Genomic DNA, 17,860 nt, shown 5'->3' on the forward strand with positions numbered 1-17,860 from the left:
TTAATTTCAGAATATAACTGCAATATTCTGCCTACCATGAGCACCTTTTTTTTCCTTTCTTCTTTTTTAAAAATCTAATTTGCTTGACACAGGATGGCATGAGATACATTCTCACTGCAAAACTGGAGACTTACATGGAACAATAACAGTGACAACCACTTATAGGAACATGTTCTAGCTCAAGGTAATTTACACCTAAGCATAATACTGTTACATGGAAGATTTATATTGTGGCATTCTGTTTCTGCCGATAAGACTTTCAGGAAAGTGGCTCATCCAAGAGATGCTAAATATCAACCTCCAGCTCAGCCTTTGGCAAAGAGACTGTCCTGTGCATCCTCTTTACTGGAGGTTTTGTGAAGAAACGGACACAGGTTAATAGGTAACAATTTTACGTAGGGGCAAATTTCAACCATTTGGGACTGTCCTTCTGTGCATCCTCTTTACTGGAGGGTTTTGTGAAGAAACGGACACAGGTTAATAGGTAACAATTTTACGTAGGGGCAAATTTCAACCATTTGGAAATTTATGTTTTTGGGTTTTTTTAAATTCAACATAATGATTCAGTGGCAGTCTGGAATAAAAAGAGTATCTTTCTGGCTCCTAAATCACTTGAGAATCACTTCATATACAGAGATGGTGAAAAACAGTGCGAATATCATGTCTAAGAATACAACAACAATTTCCAGTTTGTTCTTGTAAAAGTCTTTAAAAATATTGTGGAAACATGTTCGTATATGTGGGTACTGCTGCTTGAAACTGAACAGTTGGTTGACATCCAGACAACTATTACAATTTTCCAAAAGCAAAGCAGCTTATAAGCATAATAAACAAATGGTCATTTTGCTAAAATTGAGACCTAATTAAGTCATTTGTAGAATGACATTTTCAAACTGTGCAACACAAAATAATGTAGCCAACAGTAACATACAGGTACACCATTTAATATTTATTATATGCATTTTATATACATTATTTTTCAACAGCTGTACTTTTGCTATGTGGTACAATCTTAAAAATTTGCTGATTCATAGTTTGTAAAACAGAAACCTTACAAAACTCATCAAAACTCGCAAACTGATCAGAAAAGTTCTGTGGAAGACTAGAAAAAATACTTTATTGTATTAATCATGCATTACACAAACAAAATCTTTAGTTACACCATAAACTGAAGCACATCTGAAAATAAAATAAAAGCAGGGAATAACTAGTCAAAACACAGCAGATTTATGAATCTCGAATCAACTACTTTTGTGTTCTATTTGAAACACAAATAAAAATAATTTTCACTCCAAAAGTTCTGAAACAAGATTGTTTTTTGGAATCAACTCCATTCCAGGTACTGAACCAGAGGAAAAACAATTTCTTGGTTTGCAATTTCAGAATTATCAAATGTCTCAGTTTTTTATCTATTTCAAACTGTTCAAAGAGTGCCATAATAGATATACAGGGCCCTTTAACACACTACATAAAAGGATATAAAGACCAACAAAAAGTGAAATAAATAACAATAGGCCATTAGCAAGATGGGTAATCCTTGATAAATAAACTCGTAAATACAGTAAGATGTACAAAATATCACATAGTGATAGGATGCCAAGATTAAATTTTTTTTTAAGAGTTCATTTGGGGGTGTTAACCCCTCCGTGTTTCATCTGAACACATTTTACAGTCCTTTATTTATGAAGACAGTTATGCGATGATGATGAATTAGCATCCTTATGCAAGGACTTAGCTGAGCTGTATTAGGCAAAAGAAGGGAAGAGTGTGGTTACACGGCAGCGGGTCAGTGAGATCTCTGTGTTTTAGGGTTCTATAATGCAGAAAAACATTATCAATACAATCTTGAGCACTGTTGTGACAGGCTAAATATATAAAAAGACTTATAAAAACTAGAATTTTATCCAAACATTTTGTGCAACTAATGCTAAAATATTTTAAGTTAAATTTCCTTTTCTTTAAAGCAAAATAAAAGTTTAAAAGGGGAATCTGTGGCATTCAACTGATAAACAGAAGATTACTAAGAGATGAAAAGAAAGCTACTCTTGGAGCTCACTTCCCCCCACAAGAGCACCACATTCCTAACCCTAAGGCAGCACACAGAGTCCAAAATAAAAGTCTTTTGTAAGATCAGACTCCACGTTTGCTTAAAGACACCTAAAGAACAGACATACGCTCAGTTCATATCCAGTCAAGGCTACAAATACTGGTTTTCTTTTTTGATTTTCTCCCCCCCTCCCCCCAATACAGTAATTACAGTTAAATGAATGAGCCTGACATTGTTCCAGACGTGGTGACTTCTCACCAGCTTATACCTGCCCCCCCCGAGAGCCTTCACCCAGGCAGATCAGATGTAGTGTCTTATCGGTAACCTTATCATAGATGGCAGTGACGCATTCCCTCTTTTTTGTCCAAACAGACCTGCTGTTGTGACGCAGGTTTGTTCTGCTGTCACACAAACACTTTGGCAAGGGCATCAGCTCCTGCGCTGGCAATATACGCTTTTGATGGATGAAATGCTACATCGTAAATGGACTCATCCAGCTTTTTCCTATGAGCTGTTATTTCTTGCACACATGTCTTGCTGTCCAAATTCCATAACCTAATGGAACAATCATGGCCTGTTTAAGGAAAGAAAAAAAAAAAAAGACAAAAGTTAGATCTGTTGCACACTTGAGTGCATCAAAAACGCAAAATTTATGGAGCATAGAGAATATGAAAAAAATCAACAACTTACTTCCAGACATTAAATAGATTCCATTAGGATCTACAGCTAGACTTGTAACAGCATCCAAGTGAGCAACCATAGAATGGATCACTTTACCTAAAAGCAAAATAAACAGGCAATTTCCTGTGAAGAAGTGTTTCTTTTAAAAATAATGTTCCCCTTAAATGCACCATCCTCTTAAATGTAACACACTTACGTAGATTCCAATAAGGTCTGAATGGTACAATACAATAGAAAATGCTACGTTTCAACTGCAGACACTTGTATAAGCGCACAGGTAAATGACACACAACACTCAAAATGCATTTCCATTGCAAGCACTGTTTTATCCATCGGGTATCTTTACTGGCAGCAATGATAATGAAGACCAATCCTAAAACGACTGGGTGTTCATGCATTGGAAAAGAGAGCAAATAAATCCCTGTAAGACCACGACCAACATGAAGAACGTGTCTGTCTTCCTGAAGAATCACAGCCCACAGCCTACCTAGCTTTGAAGATTCTTCCTGAGGAAGCTAAAAGCTACTGAAAGATTTCTGATCATCCTTTTAACCATTCTCTGAAACATTTTAATCTGGCTATATCCTTTTTGAGATAAGGGAAACTGGAGTACACTAAGAATTCACACAAAGGTATTAATAATGATTCTTGTTGGTACTTTCTTTCCTTCCTCCTAACACTCGTTTTGCTGATCTGACTGCTAAGCAACCAACGGGCATTTTCATCCAACCTGTTCTTATAAATTCAAGGTTTTACCTTGAATAAAGAAGGCAGCCCATTATTTTTATAATATAAAGTCTGGTTTTCCTTACATGTATCGTTCCACAATTATCCACATGGAATTTAATTTGCCTGCTCTTAAGCCTGTTAAGATCTTCAGTTCTTCCTCATCATCCTTCATCTTAAACACTCTGAACTTTTTTCTTCATTCACAGTTGCAACAGTATCACTATTTCACACAATAGGTTCTGAAGACATTTAATCTTACAAATATTAAAAGTTCTCTATTGTGTAAAACTGCAACACTAGTAAGTTTTTTACAAATGGATTCTCCCTATGTCCACTCAGATTTACTTTAAACACATTCATGCACATAAATTCTTTTTATCCTTACCCGTTTTGTTGTCAAAAAATTTGATGTGTCTATCTTCATGTGCTGTAATAGTTACAGGAAGTGTGGGATGACTTACTACCTTGTTAATATGAGTATTTGATTGTACACCTGAAAATAAAATTTTAAAAAATACATTTATTTGCTTTAAAGAAAGGGTTAAAGTTAAAATGAGCATATTTTAACACTACACTTCAGCTTACTACATTAACTAACAATTTAGAAAACACATCAATGAATCTCCTAAGAAATAAATAATAGGTTCTTGCTTTACAGGATGAGACCAAGCCAGGTAGACTCTAGCCAATGCACCCTAAGGTTAAAGCTGTACAAGTGGTTTATACACATTAAAGATTCTTGAGATAGACAGGAAACAAACCAAGCAAGTACTGCAGCGCCGCACCAACCAGGCAGAAAGAAACTGTGGCATCCCACGTGTTGCCTGATCTAGCTGAGAGGCGTCCCTGCCCATGACAGGGAGGTTGGATTAAATGATCTCTAAGGTCCCTTCCAGCCTAGGCCAGTCTAGGACTCTATGATATGTTTAGCACACACCTCATACCACGTCAGAAAAGATATAGCTTGGCAAAGAAAAAAAAATATAGAAATCAAGTCAACCTGACCCACTAGATTCTGTCTTATTTCAATTTAAAGATACAATGAATGGTTTAGAATCTCTTTAGAAGTTTTCAGGATACTTTAGAACACTTTCTTATCTTGGTATGACAGTGTTTTAAGGCTTATCCCCTTTATTTCTGTGCTTGATTTTTGCTGATTGAGTTTAAGATTCTCTTGTAACTAAGAAAGGTGTTTCTCCAATATTCTCTCTCACTGTAAATGCCAGTTTTTGCAAAAGCTATGTAGCAGACAGCTTTTACAGTTTTGTAATCTGTGAAGTATTTCTATAAAAACATACTTAACACTGTAAGTATAATCACGAAGTAAACTAGACTACTTGGAGAGGAGAAACAAATTCTCCCTTCGCATTACTCTTTTAGATCTCACTTCACAGTAAAGAACGAGCAGGAACTGGAGGTTTTCCTTATGGAACACTTCTATAGGTTCAAAAAAGAAGGCTCCTCTATCTAGAGTTTCAACAGATACACTCAATTCTTGAACAGCTTCATCCTTGTAGCACCTTATTTGTAGCAACGGATTTTCTAATTTTAAAGGTTCCACAGGAGACAGTGTTTAATCACAAGCTGTGCAGAATTCTATAATGAAGGAATATTCTGCTTAATTCACTTATTTACTTATCTTAATATCCTCCATGTCAAAGCTATGTAACAAAACCTGTGTTTTAATATGTAATTCAGACAATTGAATCTTGAGAAACCCTAGCTTAGAGAACAAAACCTTGCTTTCACTATCTCTTACTGCTTTCAAATTTTGCTAAGCTTATCTGCTATGTCTGTTCCAAGCATCTTTAAGAACCTAAACAACTTCCAAACGAGGCAGGAGAGGTGTGGAACCTTTTCATTTACTTCACCGTATGAGAAACCTTTGGTAAAAGTACCTCATCCGAGATGGATATTTTGATATAAAAGAACTTTGCTTACCGGATTCTATTTGTGATGAAAGCATTACCACTGACTGGGATGTTTCTAAATCATAGATGACTGTGCTGCCAGTGTTAAAAGATGCCACCATATGAGCAGGATCACAACCTATGAAGTCAACTGATGTAGGTATTCCATGCTCTAGAATGAGAGGAAAATGTCTTTAGAAAGAGTGAAACATTTAAATTCTTGCAAGTTTAAGCATTTAGTTTGTTTTATATTCATACTTTAAAGAAGAAATTGACTCCATTCTTTAAAGTAATGCATTTCATTAGAAATACGTTTTGATAAATGGAGATAATGAGCCTGGATGCAACATCAGCTGCCTCGTTACAGATTTTCAAAACCACCGCAAACCCCTACCTTTCTCTCCATTGTAAGTGCAAATACAGGGCATTTTTTCCGGTGGGTTCCATAATCTAATAGTGCCATCTGCTGAACAAGACAGTAAGTGATTCTTTACACCGCTGTAAGCAAGACCCCAGACTGCATCTGTGTGAGCAACTAATGTGCCAGCTAGAACGTTTGGCTCTGGAAGAAAAAAAAAAAAGAAGTTCAGAAATGAAACTGTTTTAGTGAAGAAACATTAAATAAGTATTTCTTACACCTCAGTATAAATTAAATTCCACATATACCTGTCATGTATCCCCTCCAGCCCTTCCTGTTTAAGCAACAGCTAGAACATTACAGAGGAGGTAATTTTGCAGAACCACTGCCATCTTTCTGAAGAAAAATAAAACAAGCAAACAAGGAAAAAAAAAGAAAAAAACCCACACCACCCCCTGCCACCAAACCAACTAACAAAACAACATCCACAAACAACTACGTCCCTTTATCCAGAATGATTGTTACCACCTCCTCTCTGAGGCACTTGCTTACTCCCTCCAAATTCACCCTGTTGGAGCTGCCTGGTGACAGCCCTTACACCCAACCCACCCAGCTATCCACTGGTACACGGACGCTTAACGCTGCTTTTACTTGACATACTTTGCTGACACAGGCACACTCAAAAACTCTTGGGCACAATAATAATTAAAACAAGATGATTTCTGTTGTGGATCAGGGAAACACATTCTTATTTTCTTCTTCCTGAGAGTTTATGGTTGTTTTACAGAGGGTTTATTCACCTATTCACTATCAGGCTTGAGTAGAGAAGTGAGAGAAGAAGATAAATGGAAAGGGATAATGCCAGATAAATCACTAAAGTTTAGTTTTGCAGAAAAGGTAGAAACGAATCAGTCTTGCTTTAGGGAGGACAAACATTACACCAACGATCCTACCTGCATGAACAAATGGGGTCATTTTTAGTGATTAGACTATACTGAATAAATTTTTAGCTGGGACACAGTTTGACCTATATATTGCTTTTAAGGGACAGGGTGTAGCAGTTTTCCTAAACCAGTGCAAGAGGACACTGCTTCCCTTCCTTCTTCATCTCACTGCCACAGATTAGGCAGCCTGAGGGCTGTATTAGCTCTCTCATTACAGTGACTCAAGAGAGAGACGAAGAATTCTTGACTCTGTCCCATTAAAACCTCAGTGAACCATAGAACTGCACCCTTACAATTATGTTAAACACCAAACACTGATCACCATCAATGACAGGAGAGTGATGCCCTGTTTTCTAAGCAGTTATTAGCTCCTTCATTTTAGAAACATTGGTTATGGGAACTGACATACAAATCAGAAACATAGGATATAGAATTTGAGTACACTTATATCAGTTTTTTGAGAAACTCCTATCAGGAGAAATAAATAATAATTTGAAAATTTGGAATTTTAGTTCAAGGTAGTAAGCATATTTCTTTAAAAAGTTATGATTTTTTCTTTACTGTTTAAACCTCAGAATTTGCCAGCCCTCCTATTACAGTTCTACACAAGTAAGTCACCAACACAAGTGGGAATAAATAATTGTTTAACACACCTGAAAAGTGAAAACATAATTGAGTGGATAAACAGCAGTTACATTTCACAAAAGCTCTAGAAAACAGATTAGCACCAAGCAGAAAATTAATGTTGAAGACAATGGTCCTAAGTTTTTTATCTTTTTAAAGGTACTTACCATAGGTATCATATGGATCCACGTTAGGGCTAGGCATGTTCCACCACTGGATGGTTGCGTCAACACCACCACTGAAACACTGCTCTCCGTTGGAACTAATTGCCAATGACAATACAGGTCCACTAAGGGAAGACAGAAGAAAAGAAGTTTATTTATACTGCCTACGGGACAGAAGTGAAAAATTAACTATCTACTCAAAAAAGAACACAACAAAAACCAAAAAACAAAACAAGAGATCAGATTAAGCAGTTAAAAAGAAATTCTGACTCCAAAGACCTACGGGATAGAAGTGAAAAATTAACTATCTACTTAAAAAAACCACAACAAAAACCAAAAAACAAAACAAGAGATCAGATTAAGCAGTTAAAAAGAAATTCTGACTCCAAAGAAATAATTCTGTAAAACCTTTAAGTCTCAACAAGTACTACCAATCTCCATCAAGATATTTGTAACAATTGAACTAAAACTATCCAAATTCAAGCAATTCAAAGAACACCATCTCATTTCTCAGAAGCAACACTATCTATTCCTACAAATGGTGAGTTTTTTAGAGTGGCTCACTGTGCCAACGAGGTGGTTGTAGCCCTCTCCTCCAGCTCTTTCCTCATCCTATTTTTGGTACTGACAATAACCTGTGCCCCAGTAAATTGGTTCAGAAAAGTGCCCCTGGAAAGAGTACTTTTGGGCCAAGGTTAGACTTTTACTGGTTTAACCTCTTCGACCTGTTTGCCGTGATACCAGACAAGCACAAAGTGTAGCCCAAAGGAAGAAGCAAGTCTACTTCTCTGGACACACTACTAAGTCAGGTTTAACTATACTGTAAAAAAAAAATATCCCTAAAATTAGATGCCCGGCTCACTTGCCAGGCTGTGCTCAGGATGTAAGGAGTTGTTTAAGTGCAGATAAGCAAACCAGAATTACATATTGGAAGACAACGAAAAGGAAGACTATCAGTTGAATCCATCTACATATCTGGCAAAGTGGAGAACAAAGCTGGGCTGAAAAGCAATGTTGCTCAAAGCCTGCGTGAGGGGAAAAACAGTAAAATTACTGTGTTACTAGTCTGACTGGAAGTCCCAGGGCAGAGATCAGTTCTGCAGCAAAACATCCCCAAGCCTCACTTTTTGGTATTCAGTAACAAAAGTCCAAATAATATCCCAAGTTTAGACATAGATCTGAAGGAGAATTCAAACTGGACCCTCTATCATTCAAAAGAACACTTGTGTTTAAACATCAGAACAAATTATTCATCCAGTCCTAGAGAAGAATGTTTTACACTTCAGCTAATACATGCAAAAATAAGACAATACATTCTACCCGGTAAATGGCTTAAGGGAAGAAGAAGGGTAACGATAGCATATGTAGATCTTGTAATACAACTACTAATCTATTTATTTTTTCCTCCTCCTGGTTGAGGCCAGCACAGGAAGTGTTACCCCACTTCCACGCTTACCCAAGAGCTCTCATGAGTCTTACCTGCTAACTGGGCTGGACACTGGATCTTTAGTTATATAAGCAAAGTACACTCAAACTACTGTGACTGGCTATGGGCTGGGACTGCACATTTTTGGCTTGCCTTCTTATTGGAAGGAAGCAGAATTCAAAATTAGCAACTGAAACTCAGGTGTTTATAAAGCAGTTAATGCGAGTTTAAAAATCATTAAGACTTTTACAAGTCCCAGTTGAACTTACAAGTTTTACTAACAATGTTTAATGTTAACGTTAGCTCGCTGTCACCATCGGCCACAAGAAAGAGCTTTTTTATTTCAGACTAGTTTGTGCAATCTGTTTTCCCACCGTCTTGGGCTGGACAGCTATCAGAAATGAGAGTATTTGTTATGGTGTGTAATGAACCACTATCTACACACAAAAGAGGTAAACGTGAAATGCGAAAGGAATTCACACTACAGAACTGACTATAGCTATCAAAACTTTATTCACCTGTTAATCAACTTTTTGATTATACCAAATATCTCACCGTTTTCCAAGTTCCCCCAGCCCAGAGAGGCAAATGCATGAATTAATATCCATGCCCTATCTACTACTATGGCCTATCCTTGCAGTGAAATTTTATTTCTTACTCTTGTTCAAGCCCCTCAAAAAATCAGAACTGTTTTAGTCACTTGCTCGATCTCCTGATTTTTCACTTGTTGAACCTAGACTCAAGAGGGTGTTTCTTCCGGTCCTGATGATTGCACCCTGGACTTTCTCAGACCTGTATCTGAATATACTATGTAAGTCTAATAAATTCTACCTTATTTATCTTCTCCACATATAATATACAAAATCCGCAGTCCAAGGCACAGGCATCACTCAGGTGATTTCACTATCACTCTCCAATACCTCTCCTTTCCATTGCAACTAACGTCGTTTGCCACTGCCCGTTTTTCTGGGACTGTGCAAGTCACGAGAGTAACTCAGTATTCACCTGTTTTTACAAAGTATAATGGGCCTCGCCCACACAACCTAAAACCAGAATACATTTGCGGCTTTTACACTGAAGCATCTTATGAATCCATGAGGTAACAACAATACATTCACCATGCCTTAATTACGACACACACTTACATGTGGGCCCTAAATGTGTAGATGGGTTCTACATCTAAAGAGGCACTCCTGAAACAGAAAGGAAGAGTTGTCACTCTGTGAAACTTCTACTGAAAAACATTTAAAAGCTTAAGAAATTTCAAAGGCATTTAAAACACAACTGGTGTTTCACGAAAACCCATATACTTGCTTTTTGGCAGGAACTGTTTTCTGCAAATTCCAAAGTTTTAGAGTATGGTCCTCAGAGGCTGTAACCAGCACAGGCTCTACAGGATGAAAAGCTAATGCCCGCACTCCATCAAAATGACTGCGTAGCGTATACTTAGGGTTCCATGTCTTTCGGAAGGCATCTTTATTTGCTGGCAGCTTAAAGGAAAACAAACGAAAAAAAGGAAAGCAGCAATTTTATGCTGGGTTTAAAAACATGCATAATATGTATCTCTCCATATTTTAGGAAATTTTTTTTTTTTATTCAGCTAATACATGTTCCATCTTAAGTTTAAATTTATCTACTGATCTGTCTGTACGCATCTAAAACTCCCCTTTCTGGCAACGTGAGATAGTCTGCAAATTTTTCTATTGTAATAGTTTCTTTCATCCCAGAGTGGAATGGAGTGCAATGTTGGATACACAGACAAGTAGCATCATTTTCAAAAACGGGTTTTAATCCTTTTGTACACTGCTACTTAAGTTCTCCTTCCCTGAAGATAAAGGCTTCATTGCTTATCATGTTGTCTGCACCCAAGGAAAAGATTGCAACTGTCAAAAGCTCATTTATCACTTAAACACAATAAATAGGAGCTTAAGGTATGTAGTGAGTGATCTTCCTCAAACGAGTAACCCGAATACTTCTACAAGTGAAGGTATGTACACAGAAATAAGTTATCCAAATTTCAATATACAATTGTACTGATTTAAAAAATAACATTACATACAAATATGAAGTCTTTAATGAGTTTTAAATATATTTGTGAGAAAATAATTTAGTTACTATGTGAAATGATATATATAAACTTTACATTTATATATTGTGAACGTACTCTATATTGTGTTCATACTCTTCACCTATAGACTTTTAGGCTAAAATACAAAAATTACAGTTTGTCAAAGGTTAGGGACAAACAAGGACACAGCTGCTTGATATTAATTATAGGTAACTGAAGGATCACCAGGTTTTCTGGCAACTCTTCTAGTGACTGCAAGAGACCAATTTAGAGCTCTGAATACAATTTATATCATACAGAGAGCAGACCTTTAAAAGACTACAGCCCACCTGTCCTAAGCCTCCAACATAAGAGGAAATACATGCGCAGGTACTTCTCTCTTCCCTTCAAGTAATTATAAAGGGGGTTTACAAAAAATACATTTTGCAACAAAGCATTTTACTTCCAATCTTCCTCCTTCAGAATATACTGAATACGACAATATTTTTATTGAGACTGAAGTTATTTCACACTACACTCCATATTATATACAAGCTTCCCCTTCATAAAAAGAATAGTATTTTGTTTCATGGAGTGGAATTCTGGAGTTCTGCACTAAACTTGAAATATTTCAGCCCAAGCTACATACTTACTGACTTCCCTGAAGTGGTGGGAGGGGGACAGAAAGAATAAAATAGTATTCTTCTAGCAGACTCCCTCAATATTTCTAATTCTCATTATGTAACATATCCATCCACTTGGGTAACTCATTCTGTCTCATGCACTTGTGGTGATCTGGGACTTGGAGAAATTAAAGTCAAACATTTGAAATAGCAACAGCTAATTTTAGTACATGTTTTTATGTCCCAGATTAGACATAAGACCTTGATTCTTTGGGTGCGACCATCACCATTGATTTCTATTACAGCTGTGATGAGTCATTCAAGAAAACCAGGACTGAACACAGTCATCTTTATTTTTCAAAAAAAATAGAAAGAGTTCATTAAATCTTTTTTGGCTGTTGCAATTGTAATTTTGTTTTCAGCAATTTAGGAGTCTGCTAAAGGTACTTTTACAGAAGTTACCAAAAGCAAGATACGTGTCCTATTTTAGGTATAGCTTTAAAACCTTAGTTTATTTTAGAAGACATTTTCCTAGAAATCTAGTTACATATAATCTGATATTTTTTCATGTTTAATTCTTTTCCTTATCCATATTTCCAATGCATCTTGATATTCTTACTGCAAGACTAAGAGAATTGACACATCTTCAAAAAGTGATCCTTGAAAACTCCAAGAAAAAAAAAAGCTAACTAGCAGTGTATTTCAAAAAACCACCAACCAACCCAAAACAAATCCACCAACAAAAATCCCACAAACAAACCAGAAAAACACAGCCAAAGACTTGGAAAAGGGATTTGCTGATTAGAAAGGATAAATGCGATATTCAAAAATGGGCCAGGGGTATAATGGAACAGAAGTAAAATAAGACACTGTCAATCAATGTTCTGAAGTGTGACATCTCAAAAGACTCTCCAAATAGAAGACAAGGACCCACAGTGCCCCACTGAGTCTTAGTGTTCTACTGTAAATGCCAAAAGGTAAAGGAAGTTGTGGGACTGGAACCACACAGCTTCACCAGCTCCTTCTCCCTTTTCCCTGAACTCTGGTGGACTTTACTAAACAGGATGAAGAGGGATGAGCTGAATCCTTGATCCTAGTCCCCTGTCAAACAGCCACAGAGCAGAAGCTTAGAATAATAGGGCCTACCAAAAGCAAGAGTTGTTGTTCCCCGTCCCCCGTCCTGAAACCACCCACCAACGTTTCACAGGAGTTGGGCAGGAGATGTGGTCTAGGAGACACAGAACGTTTCACGTACCCCAGGAAACCTCTAGGACATCAATCTCTTTAAACTTGGGGCACAATAAAAGGCATACAAATCACGCACCACAACAAATTGCTAAACAGATGAGTAGAATGAACAGAACTGGAAATGCCTGCTTTATGATATTTGCTCTATCTAACCTAACAAAAATCCCTTTTTACCTTAGTTTTGTTGGTCTGTATGGGAACGCAGGAAAGCAACTTACTCATCCTGCCTTGTAAACCACCAAACCAGATTGAAAGAAACTTCACCAGAGCTAAACAAACAAAGACACGGGGGAAGGAAGCTGTTCCTTGCCCCTGCAGTCAACGGATTCCTTACAGCATAGTTAGGAGATGTGTATCTAACCTTAAAAGTGACAGAATCAGAGAGGTACCTCACCTTATTATGAAAAACAATCACAGTCCAAAACCACAAAACACCTGAAATATGATACAGTATGTAAGACTTACCTGCGTGCTTCCCTAACCAGCCATCAAACGTTACTAGCCAACGAAAAATTCATATAACTCTGTTGGTAGTAAGCTTAACGAATATGGTCAAAGGAATGTCAGAACATTCTGGATTATAATAAAAAAATAGACCCTAAAAAGCTTACACTTAAAATATACCACCATACCAAATCTATGCTATTAACACTGTACAAACACAAAGGGGAGAGAAAAAATGTCAGTTAATATCAACATTTGTGTTTCCTGCCCTGACTTCTCAATACTCTCTCTCAGTGTAGAATTGCCATTTTTGATCAAATGAATTCAAGTTAAGACATCAATCTGTATTTTACATCATAACACATTCCTCCAAGCACAAAATTTGAATTAAGTTATCTAAGTAGAAAACAAACAAGTCACCTCACTTAATTTTGATTACCCAGATTACTTAGCCCTTCATAAGGAGCTCCCTCCTTCTCCCAAGTAATAGCTTTTGCTAATGAAACTTCTGTTCCCTGTATCTGTAACGTAAAGGGGTTGGGGAGAGGAGACCCAACTATTATTGATTAAACTGTATAAAGAATTTTAATATAAAATTGCACTTACATCGTAACTATAGTCTGCATCATTTGTTACCGTCAAGTCTGCAAGGTCTCCAAGGCCCAGTACACTTAACAACACATCATCGGAACCCATAATAAATGACTTGCCTCCTCCAGGTGGAAACGTTATTGGCTCAGCTACAAAGAACAAAATAGTTTCTTTAAGTCTCAACGTAATAATTCAAACAGATGAAAAACTGCATTATTCAACGCTTAAAAGCAAAGCAGAGTTTACAACAGAACTTATATTTACTACACACTGTCCCAGCTAAAAAACAAAAGAGCATGAAGACACGCACACATGTGCAAACACACACACATATATGAAATACACAACTCTTGTATCACGATCTGCTGTTTAATTTCAACTTGCTTTACAGGTGTTCAACACTACTGACTAGTCACTTGACGGGCACTATTTACACTGCAGTTCCACATCTCCAAATTCTCACCTAAACATTTCATTCACTACACCCCACTATCTGCCTTCTATCTATTTGCAAATAAGTCTCTACGTTTTATATTAGTCAAATATCTCTACCTGCATGCGTAAGTATTGTTTATCTTTCAGGCTAAAGGCCTCCCGCAAAACACCTCTTCTACTTTGATTTTTTTCAGAAGATCAACATGAAAACATCTGTTACTCATTCACTCTCCCTCTTACTTTCTCAATATTATTTTATATGCTAATTCAAAATACACTCAACTGATATTTAGCTTTAGCTAGCTATGTCTTTCCAAATTAAAATTTAACATTTTTGTTAATTATTGTTTAGAATGAATATAAATTATATATAACCATTCATTCTGAATTCACATTGGAATAACAAAGTTTCAAATATTCACCTGCATTTGTTACACTCTTCAGAAATTCTGTGTATCTCCTTCTGTACACAAATATCTGTTTAGCAGTAATGAATACAAATAAAGGCTTAAGTATTGTAATACTTCAATGTATCTTAGAAGCTGCTTTTCCTTAACAGTATTGCTTTCTGTGCAAAAACTGGGACACTTATTAGGCAGAGTACCTAAACTTCTGCTATGTGTGAACTTTAGTAAGTGTAAATATCTGCAAAGTAAGTTAAATTGTGCTTGACATCTTTAAAAATTAAACTTGCTTGACTTCTGATTTGGCAGAGCGCGCTATGGTCTCACTTTGATGTTATTCCTTGTTTCTACTCCTTTCACAGAAACCTTGAAAGTCAGAGAAAATAGTTTCCAGATCTGAAAAACATCCATATCCTGGTTTTTGTCTTACAAAATGAGTTCAACACGAGAGGACTAATAACACGTTTCTGGTTTGAACATGCATTTTTATTATTCTGTATTGCCACTATCTGAATGGTAACCTAGTTACGGTCTGCTGAAGAAAAGTAATTAAGATCAGGTGTAAAGTTACATACATGGGGCACCACTGCTATGGCTCCGCTTACAAAAAGAGTTCAACACGAGAGGACTAATAATCAACACGTTTCTGGTTTGAACATGCATCTTTATTATTCTGTATTGCCACTCTCTGAATGGTAACCTAGTTACAGTCTGCTGAAGAAAAGTAATTAAGATCAGGTGTAAAGTTACATACATGGGGCACCACTGCTATGGCTCCGTAAAGAGGAGACAGCCCAGCTAGGTCAAAAAAATCACTTCTTGAGAATAAAACAAGTTCTAATACTTGAGAAGTACTGTCCTGTTAAAAAATGTAACCTATTAGCACAGAACATCATCTCTGTAAGAATAAAGACTGCTGTTCCTGCAACGGCATGAACAAAAAAAAGCAAATCATATTCTATGTTTAAAACATTCGCAATCCGTACAAAGGTCTTAACTCATCACAATGCTGTATTAAATTAACTGCCAAAAATAGTTTACAATGCCCTTATTTGAATAAACTTCTCATTTCTGTTAATATTTTATTAAAAGCCTCAATATGACTATTCCAAACCACTCACATTTCAGAAAAAGCCAGATTCCTAGGGAAAAAAAATCTCATAATTTTCCATGTTCTCACCTATTTCCATTATTATTGGGTTTGGGGATCTTTTTGAGAAGGTGAGAGGGTATATACGCTTATTAGATGAGATCAGAATTTCTAAGGATTGATTTCTTAGTGAAAGTGTCTGAGCTGAGTATAGAAGGAGATACAAAGAATATACTACCAAAAAACACTACCACATTAAAGGCTGAATTATAAACTTATCAAGCTTTATTTGCAAGAGATGAATATCCCTTTATTTAAAGCTCCAAAACTAATGCTATCTGAAACTTAGAAGTATATTTCTCAATACTGAATGTATAACACTTGTATAACTATTTTTTAGTAGCACATTTTATTCAAGTAAGACATATTCAAACAAGTTTTAAAAATGGTTGCAAGTTCTTTTTACAAAAAGGCAGAAAAGTAACACAATGAAAGATGCATGATGTTACAGCTACTAAAAATAAAGACCCACAACTCCACAGATCAAAAACAATGCATCAATAGATATACACAAATGATAGCTAAATAAATTAACTTATTGAATGCTTTTCACCTTTAAATAAAAATCCAAATCGTTTTCTAACATACATTGCAATATTATTCTCACAGCATAATATGTATACGTTTAACCGATCTTGCAATTAATAAACATCAAGTAAACTGTAAGAGACAGTACAAGTTTCTCTGTAGGTGAAACTAGGTGAAAAAAAACCCACAGAGGTTAAACATTTGCTTGGCCAATCCTAACAAACGCTTCTTACCCTCAAGTTCGTGACATTGTACATCATCAAGTCAAAACCAAGCAGTAATGTTTGTAGAGACTGGAACCGCTTTAATCTCTAATCATTTATCTATGTTCATATATGCTGTTGTTGTCTACTGTATGAGAGGCACATCTTAACCCTGTTTTCCAGGAAGTCAATAAATGGTACATCAAATGCAGCAGTTAATGCTCAAGCTGTTATTTTTCTTCTCAATCTCGCCAGCTAACAGATATTGAGAAAGAAAAATAACTCATTAAAATAATAATTCTGAGTACAATATATTGGATGAAGAATCATGCTGCAGTTGATTCTGTTTCTGGAAGTGAAATACAGTTAAATGGAACCCCCAATTTGTTAAGGCCTAAACTATGAAGCGTAATTATGGCACAGCAATTTTCTAATCACATTTAAACGGGCACTTGAGAGTGAATTAAAAACAAATAAACACCCCCAAAACTAATAACAACAAAAGAAAACCAAACCAACCAACCCCACACCTTTAGAGGTGGAAAAGGCACACTCTCAGGCAATTAGAACCACAGCTTACTTTCCACCCTGAACCTCCTCCTCCTCCTCTCAATAAAACAAAAAGGTGGGAACTTAGTAACACTTATTCTCTACATGAAAACAAAATTATCAACCACTACACTTCAGAATTCTAACATCTAGGACCAGAGCATAGACCTTACAATAGCTTAGTAACATTCATCAGCATAGGCTACTGTTTCCCAGCAAGAAAATCTAAAGCTGTCTGGTTTTAAAATACAGCTGAATAAATAATACGAAATACAGCTGAATAAATCTGTGTTTTATGGTAATGAAGTATTTGGCCTTGTTAACAAAAGGCAGACCTAGAAGGAATCCAAATACAACACCAAGCTTGTCTGCTTGCAGCTTTGCACCATATGCTACAGACAATACCTCAAAAAGCCACGTAGTATTCAGGACAGAATTTCTCGTCAAACAGTAAAATCTACATTCTAATATTCAAGTTTAGAAGCTATGAAGAAACTACAGTTAGCAGATATGGGGGTAGAGATATTCACTCTACAAGTCTCCGTGAATAAAGCCCAAACTAGACTGATAAGCTGAAAACATATGAACATGTTAAACAGCATGAAAACATAATTTGAAGGCACAGCGTATTTGAAAATAGTGGACAATCATTATTTGAAGTGTAGCGCAGTGCTTGTGCTACAGAACAAGGCACTCAAAGTCAGTCCTTATTAAATTGAGCGGGGAAAATTTAATGAAATATAACAAGGGAAAGT

General features: G+C 36.3%; 1 protein-coding gene across 1 annotated transcript in view; it reads right to left on the reverse strand.

Moving 5' to 3' along the window:
• Positions 1 to 504: 504 nt before the first annotated feature.
• Positions 505 to 17,860, reverse strand: part of STRN3 (striatin, calmodulin binding protein 3) — a 40,877-nt gene continuing 23,521 nt past the window's right edge. Inside the window, exons 9-17 of the mRNA XM_009876352.1 lie at positions 13,852 to 13,985; positions 10,198 to 10,373; positions 10,029 to 10,076; positions 7,461 to 7,582; positions 5,762 to 5,929; positions 5,399 to 5,539; positions 3,843 to 3,950; positions 2,738 to 2,824; positions 505 to 2,621 (exon numbers count right to left, since the gene is read on the reverse strand). Of these exons, the coding sequence (XP_009874654.1) occupies positions 2,452 to 2,621; positions 2,738 to 2,824; positions 3,843 to 3,950; positions 5,399 to 5,539; positions 5,762 to 5,929; positions 7,461 to 7,582; positions 10,029 to 10,076; positions 10,198 to 10,373; positions 13,852 to 13,985 (1,154 nt within the window). The 3' untranslated portion in view covers positions 505 to 2,451. The remainder of the gene's footprint in view (positions 2,622 to 2,737; positions 2,825 to 3,842; positions 3,951 to 5,398; positions 5,540 to 5,761; positions 5,930 to 7,460; positions 7,583 to 10,028; positions 10,077 to 10,197; positions 10,374 to 13,851; positions 13,986 to 17,860) is intronic.

The sequence above is a fragment of the Apaloderma vittatum genome, unplaced genomic scaffold (genome assembly GCF_000703405.1).
Source record: "Apaloderma vittatum isolate BGI_N311 unplaced genomic scaffold, ASM70340v1 scaffold10889, whole genome shotgun sequence".
Classification (NCBI taxonomy): domain Eukaryota; kingdom Metazoa; phylum Chordata; class Aves; order Trogoniformes; family Trogonidae; genus Apaloderma; species Apaloderma vittatum.